This window comes from Populus nigra, chromosome 18 (assembly GCF_951802175.1).
Source record: "Populus nigra chromosome 18, ddPopNigr1.1, whole genome shotgun sequence".
In the NCBI taxonomy this organism is placed as follows: domain Eukaryota; kingdom Viridiplantae; phylum Streptophyta; class Magnoliopsida; order Malpighiales; family Salicaceae; genus Populus; species Populus nigra.
Window position 1 is genome coordinate 10,975,886 of NC_084869.1, and position 26,255 is coordinate 11,002,140.

At 33.3% G+C, this 26,255-nt stretch overlaps 4 protein-coding genes and 1 non-coding gene across 5 annotated transcripts; 3 read left to right on the plus strand and 2 right to left on the minus strand.

Annotated features, from left to right (window-relative positions):
- Positions 1-6,717: 6,717 nt before the first annotated feature.
- On the minus strand, positions 6,718-7,974 carry LOC133677816 (uncharacterized). The gene is made up of 3 exons (XM_062099942.1): positions 7,735-7,974; positions 7,523-7,616; positions 6,718-7,431 (listed from the first exon to the last, which is right to left on the minus strand). Exons 1-3 carry the CDS (start codon positions 7,961-7,963, stop codon positions 7,410-7,412), a joined length of 345 nt encoding a protein of 114 aa, XP_061955926.1. The 5' UTR covers positions 7,964-7,974; the 3' UTR covers positions 6,718-7,409.
- A 37-nt stretch (positions 7,975-8,011) lies between these two features.
- On the plus strand, positions 8,012-8,093 carry TRNAS-UGA (transfer RNA serine (anticodon UGA)). Its single transcript has one exon. It is a non-coding gene; the product is annotated as a tRNA-Ser (tRNA).
- A 773-nt stretch (positions 8,094-8,866) lies between these two features.
- On the plus strand, positions 8,867-10,603 carry LOC133678541 (mediator of RNA polymerase II transcription subunit 30-like). Its single transcript, XM_062100883.1, has 3 exons — positions 8,867-9,412; positions 9,910-9,990; positions 10,223-10,603. The coding sequence occupies exons 1-3, from the start codon at positions 9,023-9,025 to the stop codon at positions 10,319-10,321; spliced, it is 570 nt and encodes a 189-aa protein (XP_061956867.1). The 5' UTR covers positions 8,867-9,022; the 3' UTR covers positions 10,322-10,603.
- A 1,066-nt stretch (positions 10,604-11,669) lies between these two features.
- On the minus strand, positions 11,670-14,175 carry LOC133678540 (non-specific phospholipase C6-like). Its single transcript, XM_062100882.1, has 3 exons — positions 12,700-14,175; positions 12,357-12,533; positions 11,670-12,209 (listed from the first exon to the last, which is right to left on the minus strand). Exons 1-3 carry the CDS (start codon positions 13,775-13,777, stop codon positions 11,911-11,913), a joined length of 1,554 nt encoding a protein of 517 aa, XP_061956866.1. The 5' UTR covers positions 13,778-14,175; the 3' UTR covers positions 11,670-11,910.
- Positions 14,176-19,851: 5,676 nt separating this feature from the next.
- LOC133678470 (FBD-associated F-box protein At4g10400-like) lies at positions 19,852-22,034 on the plus strand. Its single transcript, XM_062100767.1, has 2 exons — positions 19,852-20,044; positions 20,147-22,034. The coding sequence occupies exon 2, from the start codon at positions 20,147-20,149 to the stop codon at positions 21,836-21,838; it is 1,692 nt and encodes a 563-aa protein (XP_061956751.1). The 5' UTR covers positions 19,852-20,044; the 3' UTR covers positions 21,839-22,034.
- The last annotated feature ends 4,221 nt before the right edge of the window (positions 22,035-26,255 follow it).

Below are 26,255 nucleotides of genomic sequence, written 5' to 3' on the forward strand. Positions count from 1 at the left end.
GATGATCCGAATCTGTTTATCAAATGTAGTATTGAAATTGATGGTAAGGATTGAGCATTTCTATATTCTTTTATCTCTTATGCACTATAACTATAGACAGACTTTTTTATTTAATTCTTTATTATTTAACTAAATTATTATTTGATACAATATTGTTGATTTATTCTGTGCTAAATGACTAGTTTCTTGATTTAAAGACTAATGTCATGTTTTGGGTTGGATGGCAAGTCCCCTAGTTTAGAGACTAGTGCCTTATTCTGAGTTGTGAAATTGGATATTCTGAATAAGATTAATGCTTTTTTTTATGAGCGGTGAGGACATTACTCTAAATAAGGGTCAATTACCGAATCTAGGTTAAGGGACAAATTTCTTGGATGTTTAACAGACTATTGTAAAAGATGTGAAAGAAAAGATGAAGAGGGGTTATGTTAACTGATTAAATTCCTAATAGATGAATACACCTTAGTTTACTCAATAAATTCATTAAGTTGTGCAACATGATTTAGTTTTAAATCCAAGTTAGGAAAAAGTTTGGCTTGGAAGGTTGTTTTGTCAATTTTTTTCTAATTTTATCTTTCAATGATTTATTTTTATTTGATTTTTTGGTTATTTTATTTTTTTCTTATAATTTCATCATTTAATGTTGGATTTTTATTGAATTTATTTTTCAAGTTTTGCATATTTTCATGATATTTTTAATGTAATATGGTTTAATTTTTACTTAATTTATGATGAAGATTTCAATATTTTTTTTCCTGATATTATGAGATATTCTTCCTATGTAGCCTTACTTAAATTTTCTTTTCTTTAATCGCTTTCCTATGCATTCTTATTTGATCATACAAAATATTAGTTTCAAAAAACAAAGTTAAATTGAGTATGATTAAATAAAAAATTGATTCTTATAAACAAAGTTACTATACACAACTAGATACATGGTTTGTAGTGTAAGATTGAATATTTTTTTTTTTACTTTTTCTTAATTTTTTCAATTTAATCTTTAGTTATTGTTAGGAATTTTATTTTTTTTACTAGTATAAATAATTATTTATTTATTTAATGAAATGCATGCATTAGTTTTTTGGTTTAGCATTAAAATTTTTTATATTAAAAAACATGTTAAAAAAACATGTATATTTATTCTTTTTGTAAAAACATTATCTGGTTTGTATAGCTAGTTATTTCACTAAAAATAATAGATCAAATAATAATTACTAGAAAAAAATAACGTAAGAGGATAACTAGATCCACGTATACCTTTCCAATGTCTGTGAGAACTCAGGTGTAGGTCCCGCACCTCACGTCAATTCTGTGTGAAAATAACAGCACAGCAGAATTAATTATCCGCGTTAAGTTGTGTGGAAGTGGAACCAATCAGTTCAATACAGATATTTAGTTCTCATTCTAAAACAGAATAGATAAAAAAGAAATGGCTTGAGTTTGAGTCCGTCCTGTTCATTATTTCCAAGTGTATGGCACGTCGGATAAAGATGGACGAAACAAGATAATATTTTTATTAAGTTGTTTAGTGTATCTTTCGATAATAAAAAAATTAACTTTTATCATGTATAAAGCTTTTCTAGTAGGAAATTTTTATCTTACAAGGATAAATTTATTCAATTCTCTGTACAAGAGTTAACTCGAGTTGATCTGATTCAACATAAAAATAAAATTATTATTATTATAGTTTTAAAACTTAATTCGATAATCAACTTAAGATAAAAATAAAGTTATGTGTCAGGTTAACTATTAACCTAAGTTAACATAAAAATAAAAATAATAATTATTATTATAGTTTAACAACCTGATTCGGAGGTCAATCTGGGGTAAGGTCCGAGTCATAGGCTGAGTTTACCATTAACCTAGGATAACGTAAGAATAAAAGTGATTATTATCATAGTTTTAAAACCTGATTAGAAAGACAACCCAAGACAAGGCCTAAGTTATGAGTCGGGTTAACCATTGACTAGGATCAATGTGGGGATAAAAGTGATTATTATCATAATTTTAAAACTTAACTTGGGAGTTGACAAGGGGTAAGACCCAGGTCACGAGCCAAGTTGACCATTGACTTGGTCAGCTTAAGGATTATTAATATAATTTTAAAACCTAACTTAGGGATCAAACCAGAGCAAGGTTTGAGTCACAGTTTGTGTTGATCATTGACCTAGATTAACATAAGGATAAAAATAGTTATTATCATAGTTTTAAAATTCAACTCGGGGGTTGAATTAGGGTTAGACTCGGGTCATGGGTTGAAAATGACTATTGACTAGGTTCAACATAAGGATAAAAATAGTTATTATCATAGTTTTTTAATCCAACTTGGAGTTAAACCCTAGGCAAGATCACCCGAGTTATGGTTTGAGAGGGTCAACTTGTTTTGATCCAAGTCAACATATAGATAAAAGTTATTATTATAATAGTTTTAAAATTTTATTCAGGAGTTGACCCGGGACAAGGTTCAAGTTACAGGTTAGGAGGTTCAACATAAGTTGACTCAAATTTAAAAAGTCAAAGTAACCTCGTTTCGCTAAAAAAAAAAATAGTGAATGGATTTTTACCCGTGTTTTATTTTGAGGTTTTTTTGATAGGATTAGGTCAGATCAATTTTTTTTTTAATTTTATTAAGCCTGGACTAGTTCTAGTCCCAGGTTAGTCATGTCTTTTCTAGTATCTACTAAACACAAAATAAAAATAAATTATCTAGTTCAACTCAATGCACACTAAATATAAAAAAAGATAATTATTTAACATGTCTAGTTCAGTTCAGTTAATATTGTTCAGCATGCTAGACATCAAAGAATAAGACGGCATAAAAAATTCAATGCCTCAATTACAATGACATGGTTGCCTTTTGCTAGTAGCAGGATAAATTATGAGAGGAACTACCTTGGAGGGTTCAAGGTTCTTAGTGAAGATAATTGTTCTTCTTGTCATAATAAACTTTAGAAAACAGCTACATAAATGATACACCCTACATTGCGGGCTAGGTTAATATTTTGCCAATATAAAAATAAATATTCATGTGATATCAACATTTTAAAAGGAATAAAAAAATATATAAGAATTTGATAACTAAAAAAGATTGTACATGTTGTTAAAGCAATGATCTGTAAAGCAAAGAAAAATAAAACATCATAAATCGAGCATCTCATGCTTATTTTCAAGCAATTAATTTAATTTAATTTAAAATAAAACTTATTTTAAAAAATTTAGATTCAACAAAGATCAAAAAATAAATTCCGAGTTAACTCTTGTTAATTTCAAAACCACAAAGAAATCTATAGAAGATGAAAAAAAAAAAAAACAAAATGTTGGTGGATGAAACCCAAAACAATTGAACTTAAAAAATAATAATAAAATACTAAGCAAGCCTGGGTGAACCTTGTAAACTCGTGTTAATCTCTCAAACCTGTAACCTGTTAAACTATAAACCTAGGCTAAACTAAGAAGCTCAACATCCGTAAAATTAAATATTGGAGGATGAAATAAATAAATTTGATTTAATTAAAAAAATTCCTTTTAAAGAAACTAAATTTAACAAAGATAAAAAACAAAATTCGAGGCAACCCTTGTTATTAAAAAAAAAAAAGATAAATCCCATAGAAAATGAATAAAAAAAATGTTAGGTTGAAGTGGCAAAAGACAGCTTAAAAAAATGAGGAAAAAAACCCAAGCAAGTCCGAGAGAATTTTGTAAAACCAGGTTAAATTCTCAAACTCACAATTCATTAAATTCTCAACCTCAGCTCAACACCTAAAAAATTAAATATTGAAGGAAGAAATAAATTAATCCAATTTAATTTTAAAACAAAATTCCTTTAGAAAAACTAAATTTAACAAAGATAAAAAAAAATAGAGGCAACCTATGTTATTTTCAATATGACTAAAAAATCCTATAGAAGTGAATAAAAAATAGCAAAATGCTGGAGGATGGAAAAAAATTTTAAAAAGGAAATAAATCAAGGAAATCCATGTCAATGTCATAAACCAGAGTTTATCTCCTAAACCTATAAACCATTAAATTCTAGACCCGAATTCAACTAAGAAGATGAACACCCAACTAATTAATTGTTGGAGGATAAAATAATAATAAAAAAAACCATTCTAAAAGAATATTACAAGGTAGAAAAAATACAATAATAAAAAAGATGAAATTTGATAGGAAAAAAACTGTAGAATGATAAAATTACAAAAACAAATTGCAAAAACTATCTAAAATAAAACAAATAGTAATAAAAAAAAAGAGAGCCATATCTGACTAATAAAAATATCTATTGGGGATGAAATTAAAAAAATCCTTCAATTAATAAATTATTCTAAATACAAAAAATTATACTAAATAGAACAATAATGAAATTGAAAGAAATTCTTAATTTCATAAATTATTCTAAATAAAAATTTGCAATAAAAAGAATAGGGATGAAATCTTAAAGACAACAAATCTCAGGGGTTTATTTTAATTTTTTAAAGACCAACATGAAAATCAAGTAGAAGAAAGGGAAAAGAAAAAGGAAGTCAAATTAGCCATCATTATGTTATACACTGGGCTTATTCATGGTGAGATGCTAAGACACTTTAGGCGCTGCCCTGTAAGCAAGGTTTTGACCACCCAACGGAGACGCACATGTCATCTGAAACTTGTGGACATTGTTCGCGCATCTCCAACTTTAATTTTTTTTAATTTACAAAATTATTTTATTACCCTTAATGGCATTCAATAATTACTAAATAACCAAAGATAAAAAAAACCTTAAAGCAAAGGTAAAGCTTTTTAAATTTCAAGGTTAATGACATAATTTAACTGCTGCAAGATTGAAGTCAAAGATAAAAAAAAGCTCATTGATCAACGTTTAATGTTTTTTTTATAAAGTGCAATAAAATAATTATACTGTATAATAAAAATAAAAAAACATTTAATCTCGTTTTTTTTCTGGTAATGATTAATGAATCCTATAAAAATAACATTCCTCCTCCTAAAACAAAGCCTACTAATTCTAGTTTCACGCACAGTGAAACAATCTCTTTTAAATTTTGTTATAATAATTGTTAAAGGAAAAGGATAGGGTTGGTGTGGTTGAGAATTGAGATCGATTAAAACGTGGACAGCTCAGATCAATTTGGAGCCTTGGCTTTCACATGCCGGCCGATGGAGGGCGTCCTCTTAGACAACAACTTTATCTCAAGGACGAACAAGAAGCCGTCCACTTTAGTTTGTAATGCACTATATTATCCTCCTCATTTCTGCTGATTTGTTTTTTTGAATGATAATGCACTAGAAATTTATGAGATTTTAGGTCAAGACTTAAGATATGGTGACAGCATTTTACGTATATAGCTTGTTCATTCAAGCCTCACTGTCATTTTAAACGAGAAAAATCAAACTAAAGGTGACACTGTGACAGTGACAATCGACCCACCTTGCAGATAGGAAGAAACGTCTATCTTCCGAATCAAAGAAGATACATCAAGTGACAGTGAAGCTTTTGCTTCTGATGGTGACCCAGTTGAGCTACAGTTCCACCTTGATCGTATTCAAACATATTAATTAAACCAATTTAGTAATTAATCATGTCTAGCCATTCATTTCCTCCCTGATTGAACTTTGAAGTGATGCATCAAAATAAAATATGGAACCAAACCTACAGGGAAGTCAGAAATTATGAAGCAAGTTAATACTCCAATGTAACACAAGCAGCAGCAAACTCTTCGTTGAGCCAACCCATTACTAGAAACACAAACTTTAGCCACCATTCGGTATTGCAGTAACTTCGGTTTTTTGTTCAATCACAAAGAAAAAACTAAAATTTATTTAATTAATCAAATAATTTCTGTTTTTTGCATTGTTTCCACGCTTAATTGTGTTTCAAGCTTTAATTTTATAAAAATTAAAATAACTTGTTTTTGATTCATAAATACTTGCTTCTCATTAATTTTAGATATCAAATTCCATCTTGAATGTTTTTTTAAACCGTGACTGTTACCGCAACATAAAACACTCATGTTATGCAATACAAGGCTGTCATGAAAACCCACTCATGGGTCAAACACAATATCTGTGTAATTCGCACATGAAAATGGACATGCTTTACGAGAATTCAAGCAAGAAATGAACTTCTCCAAGTTTGGAGTTAAATCCCATCCATTGTGACTGAACTTTAGTTGTCATGTGTTCTTTCTAGCAAGAAATGACCTCACCATTTACATATCCATTCTACACAAGTTATCTTACCTCCATTCTGCGTAATGGCTTGTAATTGCAAGTGTATTCCAAATGATTTTTCAGCTTTTGCTTCACATCATCCACTTTTTTATTTCACCTGGGAAGTGCAAGTCTAATTTCCAATCAATGCTAAACAGAGGTTCTTTTGATTTAACACTCGACAGCGGCGGCAGGGCTGTTTTCTCTTCTTCTTTCCCCCCTTTCAGCTAGAAACGTGCAGGCAAGATGTGTGCATGTTCTGAACCTCTGATATGTCATCTTAGATATCTTTCCTATTCACCTGGTCATCTTATCTAACATCTAATTTAAATTGTCAACTTCAGAAGGCATTTTTTATCGGGACCATCAAAAATCAACGCGATTCAGCATTTACATTTGTAAATGTTGGTCCGAAATGTTATCCATCATGATGGCTTCAAGATGATTTAAGATAGTCTATATGATCATAACACAGAATCCCCATAAAAAATCTTAAAATCAAGTGCTTAAACAAGTCTAAACAATAGTTGATGAATTCGAATTCTTCTGCTGTTCTATTAAAGAACAATCAGTCAGGACCAGTGAATACCAGATAAGATTTGCCACTGATATCCTTGAGAACATCCACTCACTGATGAAGCTAACTCAAAACAAGGACTAAATTTAATCATCTTGTTGGTCAGGCAATATAACATAAATCTAATCCATGGAATAAAAACTTGGAACATACCAGCCTAATTCGTCCAAGATTTTCTTCACTCTTTCTTCCTGTCCTTCTGAATCCCCCAAGGCTGTTGTGAAAGGGTATACATAGGTTACTTTTGTAGCCATAGATCTATTAGCAACTACATCTCCTTCTACCAAAAACTAAAGCAAATCGCGGTCAAACCCTCCATTAACCTCAGCTTGTAATTATTGGCTTGAAAGACCAAAGAAATTACTTGTAAAAATTAAAATGAGCATCAATCAATGTACCTATTCTCACATTCACATTCACATCTAAAATTCATAATGAAGTATATTAAAGGCCTAAACTTGTTTTTGTATGTCTCGTATCCTCTTCTTTCTCCTAGTGTAAAGCAATCGTTCATGGTGTTCAAAGTCTTTCAAATTTTGTTACATAATTACTATGGTTGCATATATATGGTGTTGATTGCCATTTGGGGTATCTTCAATGACTTGAATCTTGGCATTTTTCTACATTTTCAGGATTGCTTCCTGCAACTTCTGCACAAAATTAACAACCAAAGCAAGTATAAATTACACTGAAGCGGTACATTTAGCCACAATGCAGAGAATTCTTTAAAACCTGGATTACATTCTCTGGAATCCTCCATGGGAATGCAAATGATGAAGATTGCGGATTTGTTGAAACACAACCTGGGTTTGTAGATGGGCAAGGCCTGATTTTCCTGCAAGAACAGAACATTGCACGAAGTCAAAACAACGAAGACATATAAACCATACACATTTAGCCCCATAAAGTAGGGGAGATAAAGAAAGAAAAAAAATGAAGTTTCATTAAAATACCCATTTTATAGTCCAATCTGCAGGTTCTTGGATTGAGAAAATGGGTTGTGGGAAAGAGAAGGGGAGGCTGAGAGTTAAGAGAAGCGATAGCCAAGGAGGAAAATGGAGAGTTTAAGGTTGCAGTGAGGGCTAAGGAGAGGAGATTGGTGAAGAGAATGGGTTTTGGAGTAAGATTTTGAGAAGTCTGTGATTTTGGAGGTTGAGGGATGCGGAGGGAGGACATGGTCATGTTAAGTACCATTATTTAATTTAGTAAACGAAGAAATAACCAACAAGCGTCGATATGTCCGAGTGGTTAAGGAGACAGACTTGAAATCTGTTGGGCTTCGCCCGCGCAGGTTCGAACCCTGCTGTCGACGTTTTTCCGATTTTCTTTCGTCATTGTTCATTCCCTTTTTTATTTTTTTATTTTTTTAGTAAATTTTATTTTGACACCCACACAATCTCTTCAGTATTTCACATCGATCCCTATTTCTTTTATTTTCTCAATATCAGATCAGGAGTACAAAATATTTTCATATGACTCCAAATTCATTAAATGATACAATTGTATATTTTTCCTTTTTATTCTTAAGAATGTTTGTGGAATATTATGTTTATCATCCAATTTGATATTTGGATAATAAAGATATTTCATAATTACTAAAAAAAGTAAAAATAAAAACCAAAGGAGAGAAGAAAGAATAAATAATAATAATAATATCTTAAGTGTGCATGCATATAAAAGGATAATTAATAATTTTGTATTCGAAAATGATATGTAAGATGCAATATAACAACGAAATAATTTATTAATTATATTAATCTACTGATTGTGACTTTAAAATACTATAGCCACAAGTGATGTTGAAGCAAAAACATGCAATTAATATGTTAGTTTTTGCGATTTAACCAGTATTTTATATTATTTTTGTGTGAAAAAATATTAAAATGATATTTTTTAATAATTTTAATATATTAATATTAAAAATTATTTTAATATATTTTTAATAAAAACACCGCAATGCAAAACATACCTAAATTGCATCAATTGAAAACTTCTAGCATATTTGAGACTCAAGTAAAATCTATAAAATAGTTTGATGGCTCAGATGTAGTTTACCCTCTTACTCTTATAAACTAATATTTATATAGTGTTTCTGTTCCGAAGCACAAAATTTCCTAATCCCATGTTTGGTTTCTAAGAAAATCCAGATACAAAAAGGGAAAAGGAAAGAAAAAAAAATCCCACTTGACAAATTTTTACTCAAACAAGCAGAGATAAAAACAATCCAAAGAAAGAGAGAAAATGGAAGGCAATTCAAATCCCATATCACCAGTAACACCACAACACTCAAAAACAACACAAGAACTAGCCATAGAAGGCCAAAAACACTTGGAAGAAACAATCCAAGCTGCTTACCAGATCCTCTCTTCTATGAATGATGAGCTTTGCAACCCCACTTTATGGTCCACCACCTCCACCTCTACAAGTACTGTCACTTCCCCTATCACTTCTAGCAATGCCCAAAACGGTGATGCTAATGCTGCTGTCTCTGATTCCACTCTTGAATTGAATGGCGGTGGCTCTGGTGGTGGCGGGGTGGGTAATGGGGCTCTTGATGAAGCTCGGTTCCGGTACAAGAACTCGGTTGCTGCTCTTCGTGATGTTCTTGCGGCAATTCCTAATTCTCACAAGGTTTTTTTTTTTTGAAAAACCCTAACCCTAGTTTTTTTCTTTATATTGTGAATTTTCTTGTTTGGGTATAAATTGTGCTTGATTAAAAGGGGCAATTTTTATGCTAAATGTATGAGGCTTTCTGAGATTAGATAGTAGCTGATTTATAACGGAAGATTTTTATGGAGTGTTGAATTTCGAGGCATTTTGTGTCTGTGATTGGAATATTGCTTAATTAGTTGAATGATCAGGAGCAAGTTTTTCACAAATTTTTAGAATTATTCTTCTTTCTGCAGTTGGAATGTTGCTTTAATCTGAGGTATATAATAATATGGGAGTCAAGAAGATATTGCTGTTAGTAATGTTTAAGTTTCAATACTTGATAAGTTAGTATTCTAGCCAATTGAATGTTTTGGGCTAACTGGAAATGTCTAGGGCTTCCAATTGGGGTAAAATTTTGTCTTTGGAAATTGGTGACGAAGCTAATTGTGTGTTTTTTTTTTCATTTTCCAAAATAGGCAAAACCTTTTGAAACCAGTTCTCCGGCAGATCAAGCTGAGATTGAGAAGTTGGAAGAGCGAGCCTCCAACCTAAGAAAGGTAATTTGCTATGAATTTTGAATTCGTGTTGGTTAATCAATTTGTATATGTTATATAGTTTATTGTTTCAGAGTTATTTGCAACTGTATCTGCTCTTTGGATTGCTAAAAAAGAGCAATTTTATGCGACATAGTTAAAATGTCTTCTAAGTTTCATCAAAGTTTGTGTGGCTGTTCTTTTTCCTTATATTTGCAAAAATTAGCTCTAATCTTGATTTTTTTTTTTATTATAGGAACTTGCAAAGAAGAACACATATGTCAAGCTTCTCATAGATCAGTTACGAGAGCTTATTGCAGACATATCTACATGGCAGGGTCCTTATTCTGTCTGAAGTTCATTCAGAACTCATTATCATGAAAAGTGATGCCTGGGAATTAAGAACTCAGTGGAGATGCGTTTGTGAGATGATGTCTGTCTTGACATTTTCTTTCTTTGTGACACTCGGATATACATTAACTGTAGATTTCTAGAGCTAAGTAGCAAGAAAGTTTTTGGTTTAGCATAAATTAGTAAATCTATAGAGATATTGTACAAGAGAGCATGTCTTGCATATCTTGATATGTTTAGCATTATGGATATTGTCTCTATTGAAGGAAATTTTGGGTACAAGCAAGTTTGATTGTTTTTTCATATTCACAATGGCATTCCCTGTTTGATCACAACATCAAGTGATTTCAAACAATTTGTAACATGCGATTTGATGTCTGATTGTCCTGGCTTTGAGGAAGTTGTAGCTGCATCTCATGAATGAAACAATTCCTCCGCATAGTAGCCTTCCAAGATAAATTTAATACCACCCCAACTTGTTTTTACCCAAATTACCAAGTTAGTAATTTGAAGTTGCTTCATTAGGAAGCTCACTGTAGATCTAGGCTTTGGAAGCACCTTTGGAGGTCATGTATGTTGGGTTTCTCACATAACTGAAAAGGAGTTGCAATATGTATCTTGATCAACAAGATGACTTCCTGGAAGCTGGAAGGATTTATACAGGTTCACTTTAACTTCTGCATAAAAACTAGTTTATTGCGTAGTTGTTTGAACGAACGACTTAAGTGAAATGCAAAGTTCCTTGTCGGTGTCATTGATGGTTATTTGAAGAGAAACCATTGATGGACTTTTTAGCCGAAAATGTTGATTCTATTATAAGCTCCTGATGTTAAAGAACATCATCATATGCTCTGCATGTAGGACAGGAAGGCCGTAAATTGATGGCTACAATCCCTTTCCTCGCAGATAATTGGACTTATTATTTTTTTCCCTATCCTTGTTTGCTACCAGCCGTACCGCACTAATGGTGGACCAAGCAGAATAAGGTCCTGTCTACATTTAAACGTGGGACTGATCTATGCATCTGTATTAATCACCAACCAATTTTGGGCCAAAACAGTCTCAAGTATGTTAAAAAATTGTGCTCGGGCGCCAAGCTGAGTTTCTGTTCAATAGGCGTATTGTCATCTCCATCTCCTACTGTACTCAATCCCATGGTAATGTTACATCATTTACGGAGGCAAAAAACGTGTTTTCACATCTTTTACCCTGTGAAATCTGTTCAATAGGTTCTCGAGCACATGTGATTATTGGAATAAATTTTGATCGCAACGACATCGTTTCGGAAAACTGTGTGCAGTATCTCCCTGTTGGTACTAGGTAAAAGAATGGAAGAATGGCAATTTTGAGGGTTTAATGAACACCAGAAGTTGCGTACTTCTGTAGCTAAAAGTGCTTTTCCTGTTTGGCCATTTGCTACAAATGACTCGAGACTTGTGCTTCACTAGACTGTTTTCTTCAAACGATTCAAAATCATTATGCAGGAGAGCTTTCTTTTTGCTTTTGTTGCACTCTACTACCACCAATCTAATGACATGGAGCTACACACGATTTTGAACAGAAAAATGAAGGAAAACCCCAAATGATTAATAACTAATTGTGAACCGAAGATCTAGTAGTAAGTGATGATCTCATATCTACAATGGCAGATTCATCTGCTCCTAAATTGATAGCCTCTTTGCTAGCTCTGATGAACCTTGTAACAGAACCTTCCACGTATTCATGCGCTTCTTTGACATTCATTTTCTTGCTCATCTCATCTGGGAAGCTGCTCAAGAAGTGGTCACCGTTAAGAACAGCTGCTAGTTGAACTACCTCACTCTGGAATTCGGATAGTGAACCATCTTCTTTTGCTTCTGTTCTTCTCAAAGGTGCTACATCTGGCAAGGTCACTGCAATGGTTTGCAAAGGTGCACTTAAAAAACAATCCAACTCCTCCATGTGATTTATCAGTACACAAGACTAAGAAATGATCAATCTATCACTACTTAAATTTAAGTTATTTATGCCTAATTGTGCATTGATAAGACTAAGAATACCTGGGCAGTCAGTTCTGGGAGAGGTCAACCCCCCAACAACTCCTTCAAATGTGCCAGCCCATGCATCTCTGTGGGTCAAGAAGTTAGAGGACAGGTTGAACATCTTCTTTATAGTTGCAGGAATTGAGGAGTGCTCAAACTCTGAGTTTGGAGCAGGTCCCTTTGGGCCACTTATCACTGAAAAGAAACAAATAATTATATCAATACAATAGAAAATGAAAGTGGGAGAATGAAACAACAGAACACGACTTTAATTCTTCAGAAGTCAAAGTGATCAATAACGAAGTATCTACTGACATTAGGTACCACCCAAACTTCACTTGTAAGAGAAAATTAAACTTACCAGTGCCTTTCTTGATCCAAGGAGAGACCATAATTGTCGGCACACGAACTCCAAGCCTATCAAACTTGAAGAAAGACGGGGCAGGGCCAGTGTTCCCATCTGGGCTAGGAATATTAACATAAGGAGTCTTAACATGGTCATAAAATCCACCATGTTCATCATAAGTAATGACCAAAAGGGTCTCATTCCATTGAGGACTAGCTCTCAATGCCTCATAAACCTCCTTGACAAACTTTTGACCATTAGCAACATCATGAGATGGGTGATCGTCATTTGCAGGCATTCTTTTAAGATCAAAATAGCTCGGTTCAATCACAGTTAAGCTTGGCAACTTCCCATTTCTAGCATCTTTCTTGAACTTCAAATTAAACTGATGAAACTTGAAAATATACTTCAGTTTCCTCATGTTCCTATAGAACAAAGTTGTTGGAATGTTTTGAAAGTAAATCCCAAAGCTCTTGCCATTCTCATGAAGTGAATCAAAAATTGTCTTTTGAGGGTACCCTGTAGCCAATTGCTTCTTAACATGGCTTGTTGAGCCGTGAGAAGTGGCAGAATACACAAACAGCCTATTGGGTTGTGTTGGGCCAGGGATTGAAGAAAACCACCTATCAAAGACTGCAAATTCTTTTACAAGTGTGGCATAAACGGGCACAGCTTCAGGCCTAAAGCCTTCCATGACAGTTTCAGAGAGGTTTTGTGATATAGTCAGAGCTTGCTCAACAAAACCAGTCATTGAAGGAATAGAGCTATTGCCAAATACCTGTTGTTCCACAGCTTCAAAAGAGTGTCCAGGATCTGGATCCACAAACTCAGCATCATCTGAGAAACAAATGGATTGTGGGCCTGGATTCTTGGTTGATACAGGATTGCATTCTGTCCCAGAAACACCATTGATTGCTGGATTAATAGATTTCTTCATCCAACCAATCATGTGATCAAAAGATCTGTTTTCCATCACCAAAACCACAATGGTCTTGATGGGGTTCGGTTGTTGGGCTGTGGAAACACATGAAAGTGTGAGAAACAGCAAGAAAATGGACGAAAATGAAGGTGGTTTAGTTCTGAGCCACCCCATTGTTGTTTTCCTTTGCCAGAAGCAGGCCTCTAGGCACAGTGGGTTTGCTTTAGTTTTAGCTTCTATGCTTATCTGGTTTCTTGCCTTTATAACGGAATCAAGGAACTCTCTAGGAACCACTATTGTCTATTGCCAGTGCGAAGAAAAGTAGGTTTGGCATCTTATACAGTTCTTGCTTTTGGGATATTTTTGAGTCAGAAAGAGAGGGAGATGGAATTTTCACTGTACAAGTTCTGGCCACAGAGAGGATAAAGAAGCTTGTGGTTTTCACCTCTGCTTTTGCTTTTGTGGGTAGCTTTTATAAGACATGGCCACATATGTCCAAATCTTTAGCAGACACAGCTTTCTGTGATATGATTACATGTTGCTAGATGTATTAGCTATAAGAGAGGTACAGGTAGGAGTCACCATTCATCTCTGCAAATCAGTGAGGAGAAGAGACGGGGCATTAAATTTTGAGCACGTCTTGACAACCTTTAAAAAGTTACTTTTACTAGGAAAGAATGGCAAAGTGAGCTCATGGCATAGAAAAATGAGATCTTGAGCTTCACAAATAAAGGGAAGAAAGGGAAATAATTGAGAATATGAAGGCTGTTAATGGTAAACTTTGTATGGCTTCTTTTCTGCAGGGAAGCTATTTTTAAATGTGGAAACAAGAAGGAAAGAATGTGAACATGATGTTGTTTTAGCAAATGGTTTTCATTGTGCTGGCAGCGTAAGAGACTTCTTGGTGTGAACTCCATAATTGGCAGGTTGAAATAAAAATAAAAATAAAAAGAAAGGATATTTTATTTTTAGCTTTGTGATTTTTTTTTGGTATTATTTTTATCTTATAATCTAAACTGTTAATTTAACTGATTAATTTAAGTTAGTTTAATTTTTATTTTTTAAATTATGAGTTTATAATGTTAATTTTTTTTCAGTTTAACGTAGGTGTTCGGATCAGTTTACACGCACCTTAACTAATCCCACGAGTTCTAAAGTTAACGACCTTCTAAGTCTCCAGTTACCATCATATAAGTAACTATATGGCTCAAACCTAAAACGATATAGAAATCAAATTTTTTAATTTCAAGTTTTTATAATTGGATCATCATTTAGATAGTTAGTTTATAATGTTAACTTAAATTGAATTGATTGAAGCTGGTTTATGTTTTAAATTACAGCATAGTGAGGTACACAGCTAGTGTCATCTAAAGAAGGGGCGCGAGGGCTAATGATAGGAGGATAAAAAAGAAAGGGGAGCATGTGCATGAGGAAAAAGCTCAATATTATTATTATATAAGTGCGCCACCTTTAGGGGCTTTTCCACTGGTGAGGGAGGGAGGAGACCCATCAAGAAATAAAGAAGGCAGACACATGCATGCTGTCGACTGTAGATTAGTGCTCTGTCAGTTCCGCCATCGAAGGTCATTTTAAGAACAATTTCCACCGTCACTTCTGAATTGACGGTCACCGCTTTAGCTATCTTTGAGGAATATTAGAGGTGTTTCGGCTACAGTAATAATTATTTTTTAAAATATTATTATTACGTTAAAACAATTCAAAAATATAAAAATTATCAAATTTAGGAGTGGTAGTGATTACTTTTCAAGATTTTTTTATTTGAAAATATATCAAAATATATTTTTTATTTTTTTAAATATTATTTTCACAATAATATATCAAAAAATAAAAAAAAAACATAAAAAATATTATCATAAACTCGATTTAAAAAAAACCGTTAAAAAGCTCACCAAAGAATTTCATGAATGTTAAGACCTAAAAAAGAAATTCTTAAATATACTTCAGACACGGTTTCAGCAGCCTGATATTCATTAAACTAAGCTAAAATATAGAATAATGAACAAATAAATGTACTTGAAATCCATAATTGAAGGTTTGATGCGATGGTCCCATCCCATCCCATCCCATCCAATGGGCTAATAAATAAATAAAGTATTTGTAAGCGAAGCGAACGAAGTGGGGTGTGAAAGTGAGAGTTCTCTTACAGATTTTTCTTCCCCTAATCAGTGGGATCTGTCCACCCACCACCTCCATAAAAATGTTTTTTAAAAAAGACTTCTGTAAAGCAGTAATAAAATAAAAAATCATGCTCCGAATATTTTTTAATGTTAAAAATTAAATTCTAAATAGAATTTAATCTGACTCAAAATAACTGTTATTGTTTTTTTTATTAAAAATTGATCCAAGAAATAGATAGGACTAAGGTTGTCAATTCCGTTTCGTTTCGCTTGGAATGACCGAAACATTCCATATCAATTTAAAAAACAAAAAAATTTTCATCTCATTTTAAATCTTGATCCGTTCTGGATTTTTCGGCTAAATTTCGGCTGGAATATTCCGGTTTCATTCCACATGTTCCGTTCTGGTTTATATTCATGTTGTTTTTTTCATGTTTATACTTTGTAGGAATTTAAGCAAAACAAGAGATGCTTTAGATTCCATTAGTCTTGATAACATTGACCTAACTTTATATTTAAAATATTTATGTTAAAACATTTTACTTTCATAATATTTTGATATTTTGTTTAAGTTGAATTACTTTAAGTTAAAGATCTATTTAATATTTACTATTTATAAATATTTTAAATTTTAAAATTATATTTGTTTGGCATTGTGTCTGTATTACATAATTTATAATTAATTCATATATATATATATATATAGTACAACTTCAAAATAACATGTTGAAATATTTTAAAATTAAAATATTCTATTTCAATTAAAAAAATAAAATACCTACCAAAACAAAATTAACAAACTTGGGTATGACAATGAGAGGGAAGTTTTGGGTGTGCTTTTTTCCCAGCTTAAACACCAAGCTATGGGGGATGCCAGTCTTACTGGGAGGTCAAAAACGAACAGGGGAACAAAAAGGCAAGAAATTCCACCATAAAATGTCTAAAGCATCACCACCTACTGAAGTGGGATTGGGTCCGGCCATGTTGCCCCCACACACCGACAACATCAATTCAGGCATTGAGAGGAGAGATCCAACTGGCTTAGATAGCCCAGTTACTTATGTGGATTCTAAGTTTCGAACCTCCACGACATCACGTGGTTCTTAGTTTTATATATACTAGTTAGATGACCCGCGCGATGTCGCGGGTCAATTTTTTTTATATAAAAAATATCAAAAAAAGTTAAGATTTAAAAATATTAGATCTTTCTACAAAACTATACCCAAGAGTTTTGGGTTTGGTTACAACGTTTGACCCAAAAGTAATATTTATAATATTAATAATAACATTAAACTTGCATGACCCAAGTTTAAGTGGGTTTGACTGCAATACCAAACTCAATAACCTTGGATGTGGGTCTAGCTGCAAGGTCGTATCATAAAAGTGTGATAATTAAATAGATTAATTAAAAAGAAAAAATATAGAAAAAAAATCAAAATGAAGAAAATAACTAATGAATAAAAAGAAAAAAAATCTGAATTAACTGGGTTAACTCTTCAAATCAGGTTAACCTGTCAAACATTGGATTTGTGTCGTGAAAGTTTGATAACTAAATAGAAAAGGAAATTGACGAGTTACCCCATAATTAACTAGGCTAACCTGTCAAACCCGGGATCCGTGTCATAAAAGTTTGATAATTAAATAGAAAAAATTTAATATTAAGAAAGTAAATTAAAAAATAATTAAAAAGAAAAAAAAAAGAAGCCAGAAAAAAACTAAAGACATCAGTTTTTTCACTGTGGACTGCACTGTGCAGTCCGCAATAAAAGGCTTAAAAAGAAAAAGAAAAGGGAAAAAAACAAAGGCATATCCACGAGTTAATTTTTTTTTCTTGCATAAAAAATATAAAAAAGGCTAAGATCTAAGAGTGTTAGATCTTTCTACAAAGATATACCCAAAAGCCTTGGGTTTAATTGCAACGCTTGATCAAAGAGTAATATTTATAATATTAATAATAATATTAAACTTACATGACTCAAGTTTAAGTGAGTCTGATTGCAACACCAGATCCAAGAGCCTTGGATGTGGGTCTGGCTGTAAGATTGTGTTATAAAAGTATGATAATTAAAAAGAAAAAAACAAAGAAAAAAAACCAACATGAAGAAAAAAATTAATGAAGAAAAAGAAAAAAAATCTGAATTAACCAGGTTAACCCTTCAAACCAGGTTAACCATTAAACTTGGGATTCATGTCATGAAAGTTTGATAACTAAATAAAAAAAAAAAGTTGATGGGTTAACCTAGAATTAACTCAATTAACCTGTGAAACCAGGTTAACCAGTCAAACTCGGGATATGTGTCATGAAAGTCTGACAATTAAATAGAAAAAAAATTTAACATTAACAAACTAAATTAAACAAAAAAAATTAATAAAAAAAAAAACTTCGGGCTACCTTGTTGAACCAGATTAACCCATTAAACTCGGAATTCATGTCATAAAAGTCTGATAACTAAATAAAAAAAATTTAACATTAACAAAAGAAAAAAAACAAATAAAAATGGACAGGTTAACCCAGAATTAACCGGGTTAACCTGTAAAACCAGGTTAACCCGTCAGACCTGAGATATGTGTCATGAAAGTCTAATAACTAAATAGAAAGTAATTTAACATTACCAAATTAAAGTAAACGAAAAAAATTAATTAAAAAAAAACAAAAAAAAACTCCGGGTTATCTCGTCAAACCAGATTAACCTGGGTTAACCCAATAACTAAATAAAAACAATTAACATTAACAAAAAAAAAATGGATGGGTTAATCCAGAATTAACTGGGTTAACCCGTGAAACCTGAGATATGTGTCATGAAAGTTTGATAACTAAATAGAAATAAATTTAACATTAACAAACTAAAGTAAACGAAAAAAATTAATTAAAAAGAAAAAAAATCTGGGTTAACTCGTGAAACCAAGTTAACCTGTTAAACCCGAGATCAATGTCATAAAAATCTGAAAACTATATTAAAAAAATATTAACATTAATAAATTAAATTAAACAAAATAAAATCTATGAAAAGAAAAAAACAAAAAAAAAGGCTAAAGGCATAAAAAAATGAAGAAAAAAAGCTTTTAAAAAAAAATTCAGCCTTTCCATGTGGATTGCTACAGTGAAAGGCTGAACAATTTTAGTATATTTCTAATATTGAAAATTATAAAATAAAATTATTTAGAAATTTATTATTTAAAAATATGTTTAGTATGAACCCAAAAAAGTATCAAAATGGGCCACCATGTGTGCTTGCTTCTTGATTTCTCAATTTCTTAATTGGGCTAATATGGATGCGGGCCTTGTTCATATAAGCAAAGATATGGGCTCTTAGAGTGACCGACATTATATTGTACCTTCTTCTTTAATAATTTTCTGAACTTACTGTTGCTTTCAATCAACATTTATATATTTGTGGTTGGGTGTAACTTGTTTTTTATTAAAATTTAAATTTTTTCTTGATTAAAATTATTTTTTAAATATTTTTAGATTGTTTTAATATGTTGATATTAAAAATAAATTTTAAAAAATAAAAAAAATATTATTTTAATATATTTTTAACATTTTAAAAAAATAATCTCTATTACACTCCCAACACTCACTAAATATTTATTACTATGTTACTATAGTGTATTTCATGCATGATTAGTGGGTTGATTATACTTAAATATTCATTAATTGGTGTATATATACATGCATCTATAAATTCATTCCTTTCTAATAAAAAAAATAAACCTTTCTGAATAATGAATATACAATAAATTAATAATCTCAATTAAATAATATTTTTGTTTTATTATCACTTAAATTTGAAGTTTTCCTTGCACTAAATATATTATTAATTTATAGTTTGAGCCAAGTAAAAGATAAAATTAACTAATTCTAGCATGGCCATCTTGTTAAAAGTAACTAAAGTTTTTAAAATTGATTAAATTCTAAAGAAATAAAAAGTTAAAAATTATTTTTATGAATCAACCGGGCAAATATGAAGGGTATGTTCTTAAATTTATAGTAGAAAAAAGAAATTTAGTCTTTATTAATTAATGAACAAATAAATATTTAAAATATTATTTATTATAAAAAGGAATTTGTAAGTCACATGAAGTGTAATAGTATTTTACCTGCAGATTTCCTAGTCTTTATCAATTCCTGTCTCGTACCGGAACCCTAGCTTGTGAAAACATCAGTAACAACATCATAGTTTTTTTCGCGATAATCACCTTGTTATTTTGATAGAAAGATCATAGAGGAAGGCTTTGCCGTTGCGACTATCATTCGTTTTGCTTGGATTCATGTTCAACATCACAGCCGCTCAAAAACAAGGTATTCTATCATCATCATCATCATCATCAATTCTTACGGTTTCAAGCTTATGATCAATCGATCAATATGTGAGTAAAAGTTAGTGATCTCCTGTGTAACTAGATGGAAGAGTCTAAAGGAAGAATTCAGTTTGTCTACCGAAGGAAACGATATGGAAGAGATGATGCCACCAATATGGACATGGGAATCAGAGTTGATGCCTCTGATAGGATCTCTCGACTGCCTGATCACGTTCTGCACCACATCCTCTCCTACCTCTCAATTAGAGCTGTGGTTCGTTTCAGTGTCTTGTCCAAAACATGGCACCGAATCTCGACATCGTTCCCTGTTTCTGATTTTTCAGAAGACGTGCTCCTTCTCGGAAAGCGTTATGAAATCCAAGATTGGAAAAATAAATTCATTGACTTTGTGCAAGATTCTTTGCTTGCACAGCACCGCCACAACACAAGATCACACAAGTTCAGACTATCTATGGACCTGGATTCTTATGATCCTCAACTTACTTCTCGTGCTGACCACTTGTTGGAACTGGCTACTAAGTGTGGTGTTTACGAGTTTGATCTCAACTTCCAAAATATATCTCATTATTGTTTGCCCCAAGCCCTCCTCTCTGCCGAAGAAATAACTGTCCTTAGGTTAAACGGAAATTATAAGCTCTCCCTCCCTCGTGATGCCATGAACTGGCCCTCTCTACGTGTTCTTTCTCTGATGAATGTTCGTGTTGATGAGGCCATTCTTCAGAATCTCATCTGCGGTTGCCCTCTGATTGAAAAACTTGCTTTAGTTTATTGTTATGGTGTCAAAAGCATTCGTATTTCAGGATGTATAAAACTCAAGGAGGTTGAGGTGAATGAAGGCGACAGTGTTCTTGAAAGAATGGAGATTCATGTACCAAGTCTTCGAACCTTTTGCTACATAACTGGTTTGGTTAAAAGTTTCTTCCACATCGACATGACTGGTTGCAGGAATCTGGAGGTACTGAAGTTGAAGTTTTATAACATAACAGAAGTTATTGGACAAGTATTTCAGGATCTTATTGCTCAATTTCCTGCCCTTAAAGTCTTGGCCTTGAATTGTTATGCTACTTCTGTTAGTAGGATCAAAATTTCGAATCCACAGCTCGAGAAGTTACAACTATGGTCATCAGCTCTAACTAAAGTCACCATCACCAGTCCAAGCTTACATTCATTCAAACATTTTACCTATGGATTTCCATCTGCGTTTTCACTCGACCAATCAAGTCTACAGAAAGCTACCCTTCACGTTCACAAAGGCGCTCTCTATTCTTCTGATTTCCTCCAACTTAGGGAATATCTTGGAAATTTCAACCAAATCAGACGTCTCACATTGCGCATAAACTATGTAGGCATCAGATTTATCCCTGAAACATTAAATAATATCTCCATTCCTGCTTTGCCTGATATCAAGCACTTGAAGCTTAAAATCTGTCCATCTACTGGAGCTAGTGGGAGTCTTGCTAACCTGAAAGATTACAGAGATATTGTTGATGGCTTACTTTGGGTTTGCCATCCAGAGACTATACTGCTCATATCAGGCTGGAGTTCTGAAAATGTATTTATCCAGATTCTTTGCGAAAAACTAATGCAGGGAGGAGAAAAACAACATTGTTGCACATCTTCCCATATCAAATGCTGGCGGCATGACTTAAAAGGCATTCAAATCGAGCACTTGCAACGAAATGCAGAGGCAAAGGCTTTTACATGTGGTACTTTGTTAGAATCACTACCAAATCTTGCTCGAGGGCAAAAGATTAGATTCATTTTCAATTGGTGATTCATTTTATCCATGAAGGACAAGATAGTGTAGATTTATTTTAATTATTCTGGCAATATTTACGTTGAGCCTAGACAAAGACATAGACATCTATGAGTGGTAAGTTCATGACATCTTTGCTTGTTTTTGAAATTGTATCTGGAATTTCCTCAATTATGGATTAATCCTTTTAAATCATCACGAATCTGTTACTTAATCCTCCTATGTTTATGATTTATATATCAACATCTTATACGACAAACAAGATATGACTGATCCTGTTTAACTAGATGAACGAAAGCATTAAGCAAGGAAGAGTTTTTCTGGTTGCCTATCATTTCCAAACTAGCTAGGGTTTAACTTAGCCAGGTTCAATCTATTTTCTGGACTTTAAGCATTAAAATTGCCAAAAAGAGGAATTAGCACAGATAAAATTAATGAAGGAATATCAACAGTTCGATGTTGATATCCAAGAACCAGCTACCAGTACTGAAATATATTGAAAATCTAAGCACATGAAGAATTATATGCAGTACGATCAGCAACAGAGAAATAACAGCGGAAATTAAACTAAAAAGTTCTAAGCAGTTTCAGTTATCTTTTATTTATTTACGACTTAGCAAAACATCCTAGCTATTACCCTGAGCCTGAAAATTCAACTTGAAACTTTCGTCTTCCTCTGATTCGAACCCTTGGCTCCACAATTCATTTATCTTTAACTTCATCATTTCATAGATGTTGTGATCCTCTGGTCCCAAAATACATTTATACTCTGCCTTCAACTCATCAATCCTTGATGCTATCGTTTTTAACTCTTTCTCACATCTGTCGAGATCATTTTTTAGTGCAGACAGTAAATCCTTCACTAACATCCCTTTATCAGGTTCTCCTTCACGCAATAGAGTACTTTCCAAACACAGAATTGGATCAAAAAATTGGAGAATGAGTTGATCAACGTGGCTGCCTTCAATTAAGTTTTCCCTCAGTTCGATGCCTCTAAATTCATCATCCTGATCAGTATCTGAGTATTCTTCAGGAATGTCCACCTGCTTTAACCTTTTCAACCTTTTCACTTCTTCATCAGAAAATTCCAGTAGAACCAAGATCCTGTGAATTACCTTGGAGTTCTCATCTTTACATTGATATTTCAGAGAATTAAAGAACCCTTGAAACATTGTGTCCACTAAGTCAATCTCTGGCAACGAAAACATGAGATTAACGAGAAGATGAAAAAGCTCAGTTGCCAGTCTAACTACTTCAGCCTTGATTTCTTTGACAGTCTCCCAATCTTCATCTAATTCAATATATCCCCTTAACCATTCCATGAGACTCTTTTTTGGTCGGTGTTGATCTTTCTCATCTTTAGTCATCAGCTTCACATCACCTACTTCCTTCTTGAGTTGGTAACTGTCATCTTCACTTCCACTTTCGAGGTCAATTTTTTGCATTTCTTCTTCCAATCCTTCTATATTAGTCAAAATATCTCCAGCACCATCAGAACCTTCTTCTTGCTCAAGATTATTGGAGGAACTATATGCTATCCTTTCAAGGAGAGTCGTCTTCTTTACAACAACACCTTCTTCACTCCCTGTTTGTTGTTCTTGTTCTGTGGTTTCCGTGTCACTCTCCAAAGTTTGTAACAGTTCTTCAAACTTTGGATCGGATTCTTCTATATTTTCAGTACCTAGAAACTCTTCCTCGGAATCATCTTCCTTAGACTCGTTTTCTGTTTCTTCTTCATTATCTCCACTATAACCAGATAATGTCAGCGCCTCCTCTTCACCCGTTTCTAACTCAGCCAACATTTCATTCCCACTATCTTCTCCTTCCTCAGATCCATTACGATCAGCATGTATCTGGGAAAAATCAACCCTTTTTTTATTCTGAAATTTGGTTGTTTGATGTTGAGCAGAAAGTGCCAAGCTTTTAATCCCACCAGAAAGCTCACTGGATTCCTGAGTAGAATCAATCTTTGGGCTAATTGCTTCGAGGTTGGCTCTTTCATGTTGACCAGAAGGCGCCATTAACCCACTCCTTGTCTTTAGAACGTCTTGATTACTTTTCCTGACCGCATTAGAAAGATTCAGCTGTGGAGTTGGAAAGTGGATTTTTCCAAGAAACCGTTGTTCCTGAGAAACATCTATCTTTGACTCTTCTGTATCACCTTCTACATCTCCACTATGAACAATCTCTAACTCAGGCTCAGGCAATCCTTTAACCTCACTATCTTCTTCTTTGTTTAACTCATCATTCTGACCAGCTTTCTTGGTGCTTTCAGCTTCAAGACTGGATCTTTCACGAGATTGAGTAGGATCATTTGTAGTTTGATCTTTGTCAGCCATTGATGATTCCTTAGCAGAACCAATCATTGAGCTTCCTTCAAGATTGGTTCCTTCACGTTGAGTAGAATACCCCATTAACTCACTTGGTGATGTCTCTATAGCATCCTGGTTACTTTTCCTGATTGCTTTGTGAAGATTCAGCTGTGGAGTTGGAGAGTGGATTTTACCAAGATCATTTGGATTTTGATCTTTGTCAGCCACTGTTGATTTCTTTGAGAGTGTTTCTTGGATGCTTTCTTGAGAGAGAGATTGTGAGAGTTTTCAAGGAAGTGGAGCCAAAATGTGGGTTTTGAAGAAACGGTTATTCTTTTATGGGTAACTGATTGTTTCACAGGCGGGTTATGTATTTAAATCCAATCTATCCTACAAATATATCGACATAAATAATCTGTTTTATTTATGGCCTTCGAGGAGCTATAAAAGGTGAAAATCTCTTGTACAGCTCTTTAGTAGCCATGAGAATAGTGATATCATCACCAACTATGATTATGGAATAGTTGGCAATTTTATACATAGCAATCCTGTCGAGACCTCTTCGTTAGTCGGGAGAATAACCAGCACAAATTGGATTTCTTGAGTTCCAGTATGAAAATCCAAATGCCAGCTTTTTTCTTCTCTTATTAGAGCAATCAGCACTGACATTTTATTAGGAGAAAGTAAACAGGATAAAACTTGAAATAGAAGATTACTGCAGTGCAATGCACAATGACATGTCTCCATCCAAAAGAGTTGGGAAAGGACTAACAAAAAAAAAATCCTGACACCAAAAACATATTGTTCTAGTCGAAAAGACAAGCTATCAACTCAAAATCAGCAGCATGAAGACCAGCATAGGTTAGCAGCAGCACTGTGGTATGTTGCATTAGAATGGAGGTTCGGTCTATCTATGACCCTGGATTTTGATGATGATGATGATGAAGAACTTTCGTCTCGTGTGATGATCTGTTGACACTGGCTACCGAGAACGGTGTTTCTGAGTTAAATCTCCACTTAGAGCAAAAAAGGCAGATTTAATTATAAAAATGACGATGACGATCTTGATTTTTTGTCCGATCACACTTCTGTGTAGATTCATTAACTGTCTTTAAGTTAAGTGGATATAGCTGACTGACTATTGATCCTGAAGTCATAACTTGGCCTCTCTACGTCTTCTTTCGCTGAAAGGAGTTTATGTTGACGAAGAGGACATTATTCAGAATCCCATCTGCAGTTTATCTCATAACTTGGCCTTCTCTGAATGTTGAAGAATATATCTTCTCCTGCTTTATTTAATGTCAAGCACTTGAAGCTTGATAACATTAATAAAAACTCTCAAACTTTCGTACCTCACTTGAATTGAAAGCTCTTGTAAATGGCATATTTTGGGAATGTGATCCTGTGTCTCTGCTGCTTATATCACACTGGGGTTCCAACTATGAATTGATCGAGCTTCTTTGCCGGAAACTAACGCGCAGTGATTCCCTCATCGCATATTGGCGGCCCGAATTAAGAAGGGCCATTAAATGTAGTGCTTTGTCGAGGTTACTGCACACTCTGGCACCTGCAGGGAAGAAGGCTATGGTGATTCAATTCGTTCATCAAGGATGGTGTGATAAGACAATGCAGTCAGAATTAGGACGGGAGATTCTTCCAATCCAGCTGCACGACCCAAGTAATTTTGCTGCTCAAAGTTGCTATCATGTGGGATTGCGACCCTCGATGTTGGCTGGCCAATTTATATTGTTCTAGGAATAATCATGCTCATGCATTGACGTGCAAGGTTTAGCAGATATGTTTATAGACTATATTGACAGGTTAAAACATTAAAAAACAAAATTGAACGAAAAACATTCTGTCTAGTAGCTCGCTCTACGCTATGTCACACATGTACATAATAATACATTATTTTTATGCAATTACAGGAGTGCAATCATAGGATTGAATGGTTCTCATTATATCATGCATTTGCTAGTTAAATCTTTTGTTGAAATTCCACTATCCTACCCCACTTGCATTGGCCATAAAAAATAGCGGTGGCCTTGCCTTGAAGAAGCTTGAAAACATCAACTCAGGGGTAAGAAACCCAGTCTGTCATTTGAATTTAAAGTGATTTGGGA

Coding starts and splice junctions, on each gene's coding strand:
- LOC133678470 (XM_062100767.1), top strand. CDS start 20,147: ATGGAAGAGTCTAAAGGAAGAATTCAGTTTGTCTACCGAAGGAAACGA.
- LOC133678541 (XM_062100883.1), top strand. CDS start 9,023: ATGGAAGGCAATTCAAATCCCATATCACCAGTAACACCACAACACTCA. Junction 9,413..9,909: donor CAATTCCTAATTCTCACAAG/GTTTTTTTTTTT, acceptor TTTCCAAAATAG/GCAAAACCTTTTGAAACCAG. Junction 9,991..10,222: donor GAGCCTCCAACCTAAGAAAG/GTAATTTGCTAT, acceptor TTTTTATTATAG/GAACTTGCAAAGAAGAACAC.
- LOC133677816 (XM_062099942.1), bottom strand. CDS start 7,963: ATGACCATGTCCTCCCTCCGCATCCCTCAACCTCCAAAATCACAGACT. Junction 7,617..7,734: donor CAGATTGGACTATAAAATGG/GTATTTTAATGA, acceptor CTGTTCTTGCAG/GAAAATCAGGCCTTGCCCAT. Junction 7,432..7,522: donor CATGGAGGATTCCAGAGAAT/GTAATCCAGGTT, acceptor AATTTTGTGCAG/AAGTTGCAGGAAGCAATCCT.
- LOC133678540 (XM_062100882.1), bottom strand. CDS start 13,777: ATGGGGTGGCTCAGAACTAAACCACCTTCATTTTCGTCCATTTTCTTG. Junction 12,534..12,699: donor TTGGATCAAGAAAGGCACTG/GTAAGTTTAATT, acceptor GTTTCTTTTCAG/TGATAAGTGGCCCAAAGGGA. Junction 12,210..12,356: donor TCCCAGAACTGACTGCCCAG/GTATTCTTAGTC, acceptor AAACCATTGCAG/TGACCTTGCCAGATGTAGCA.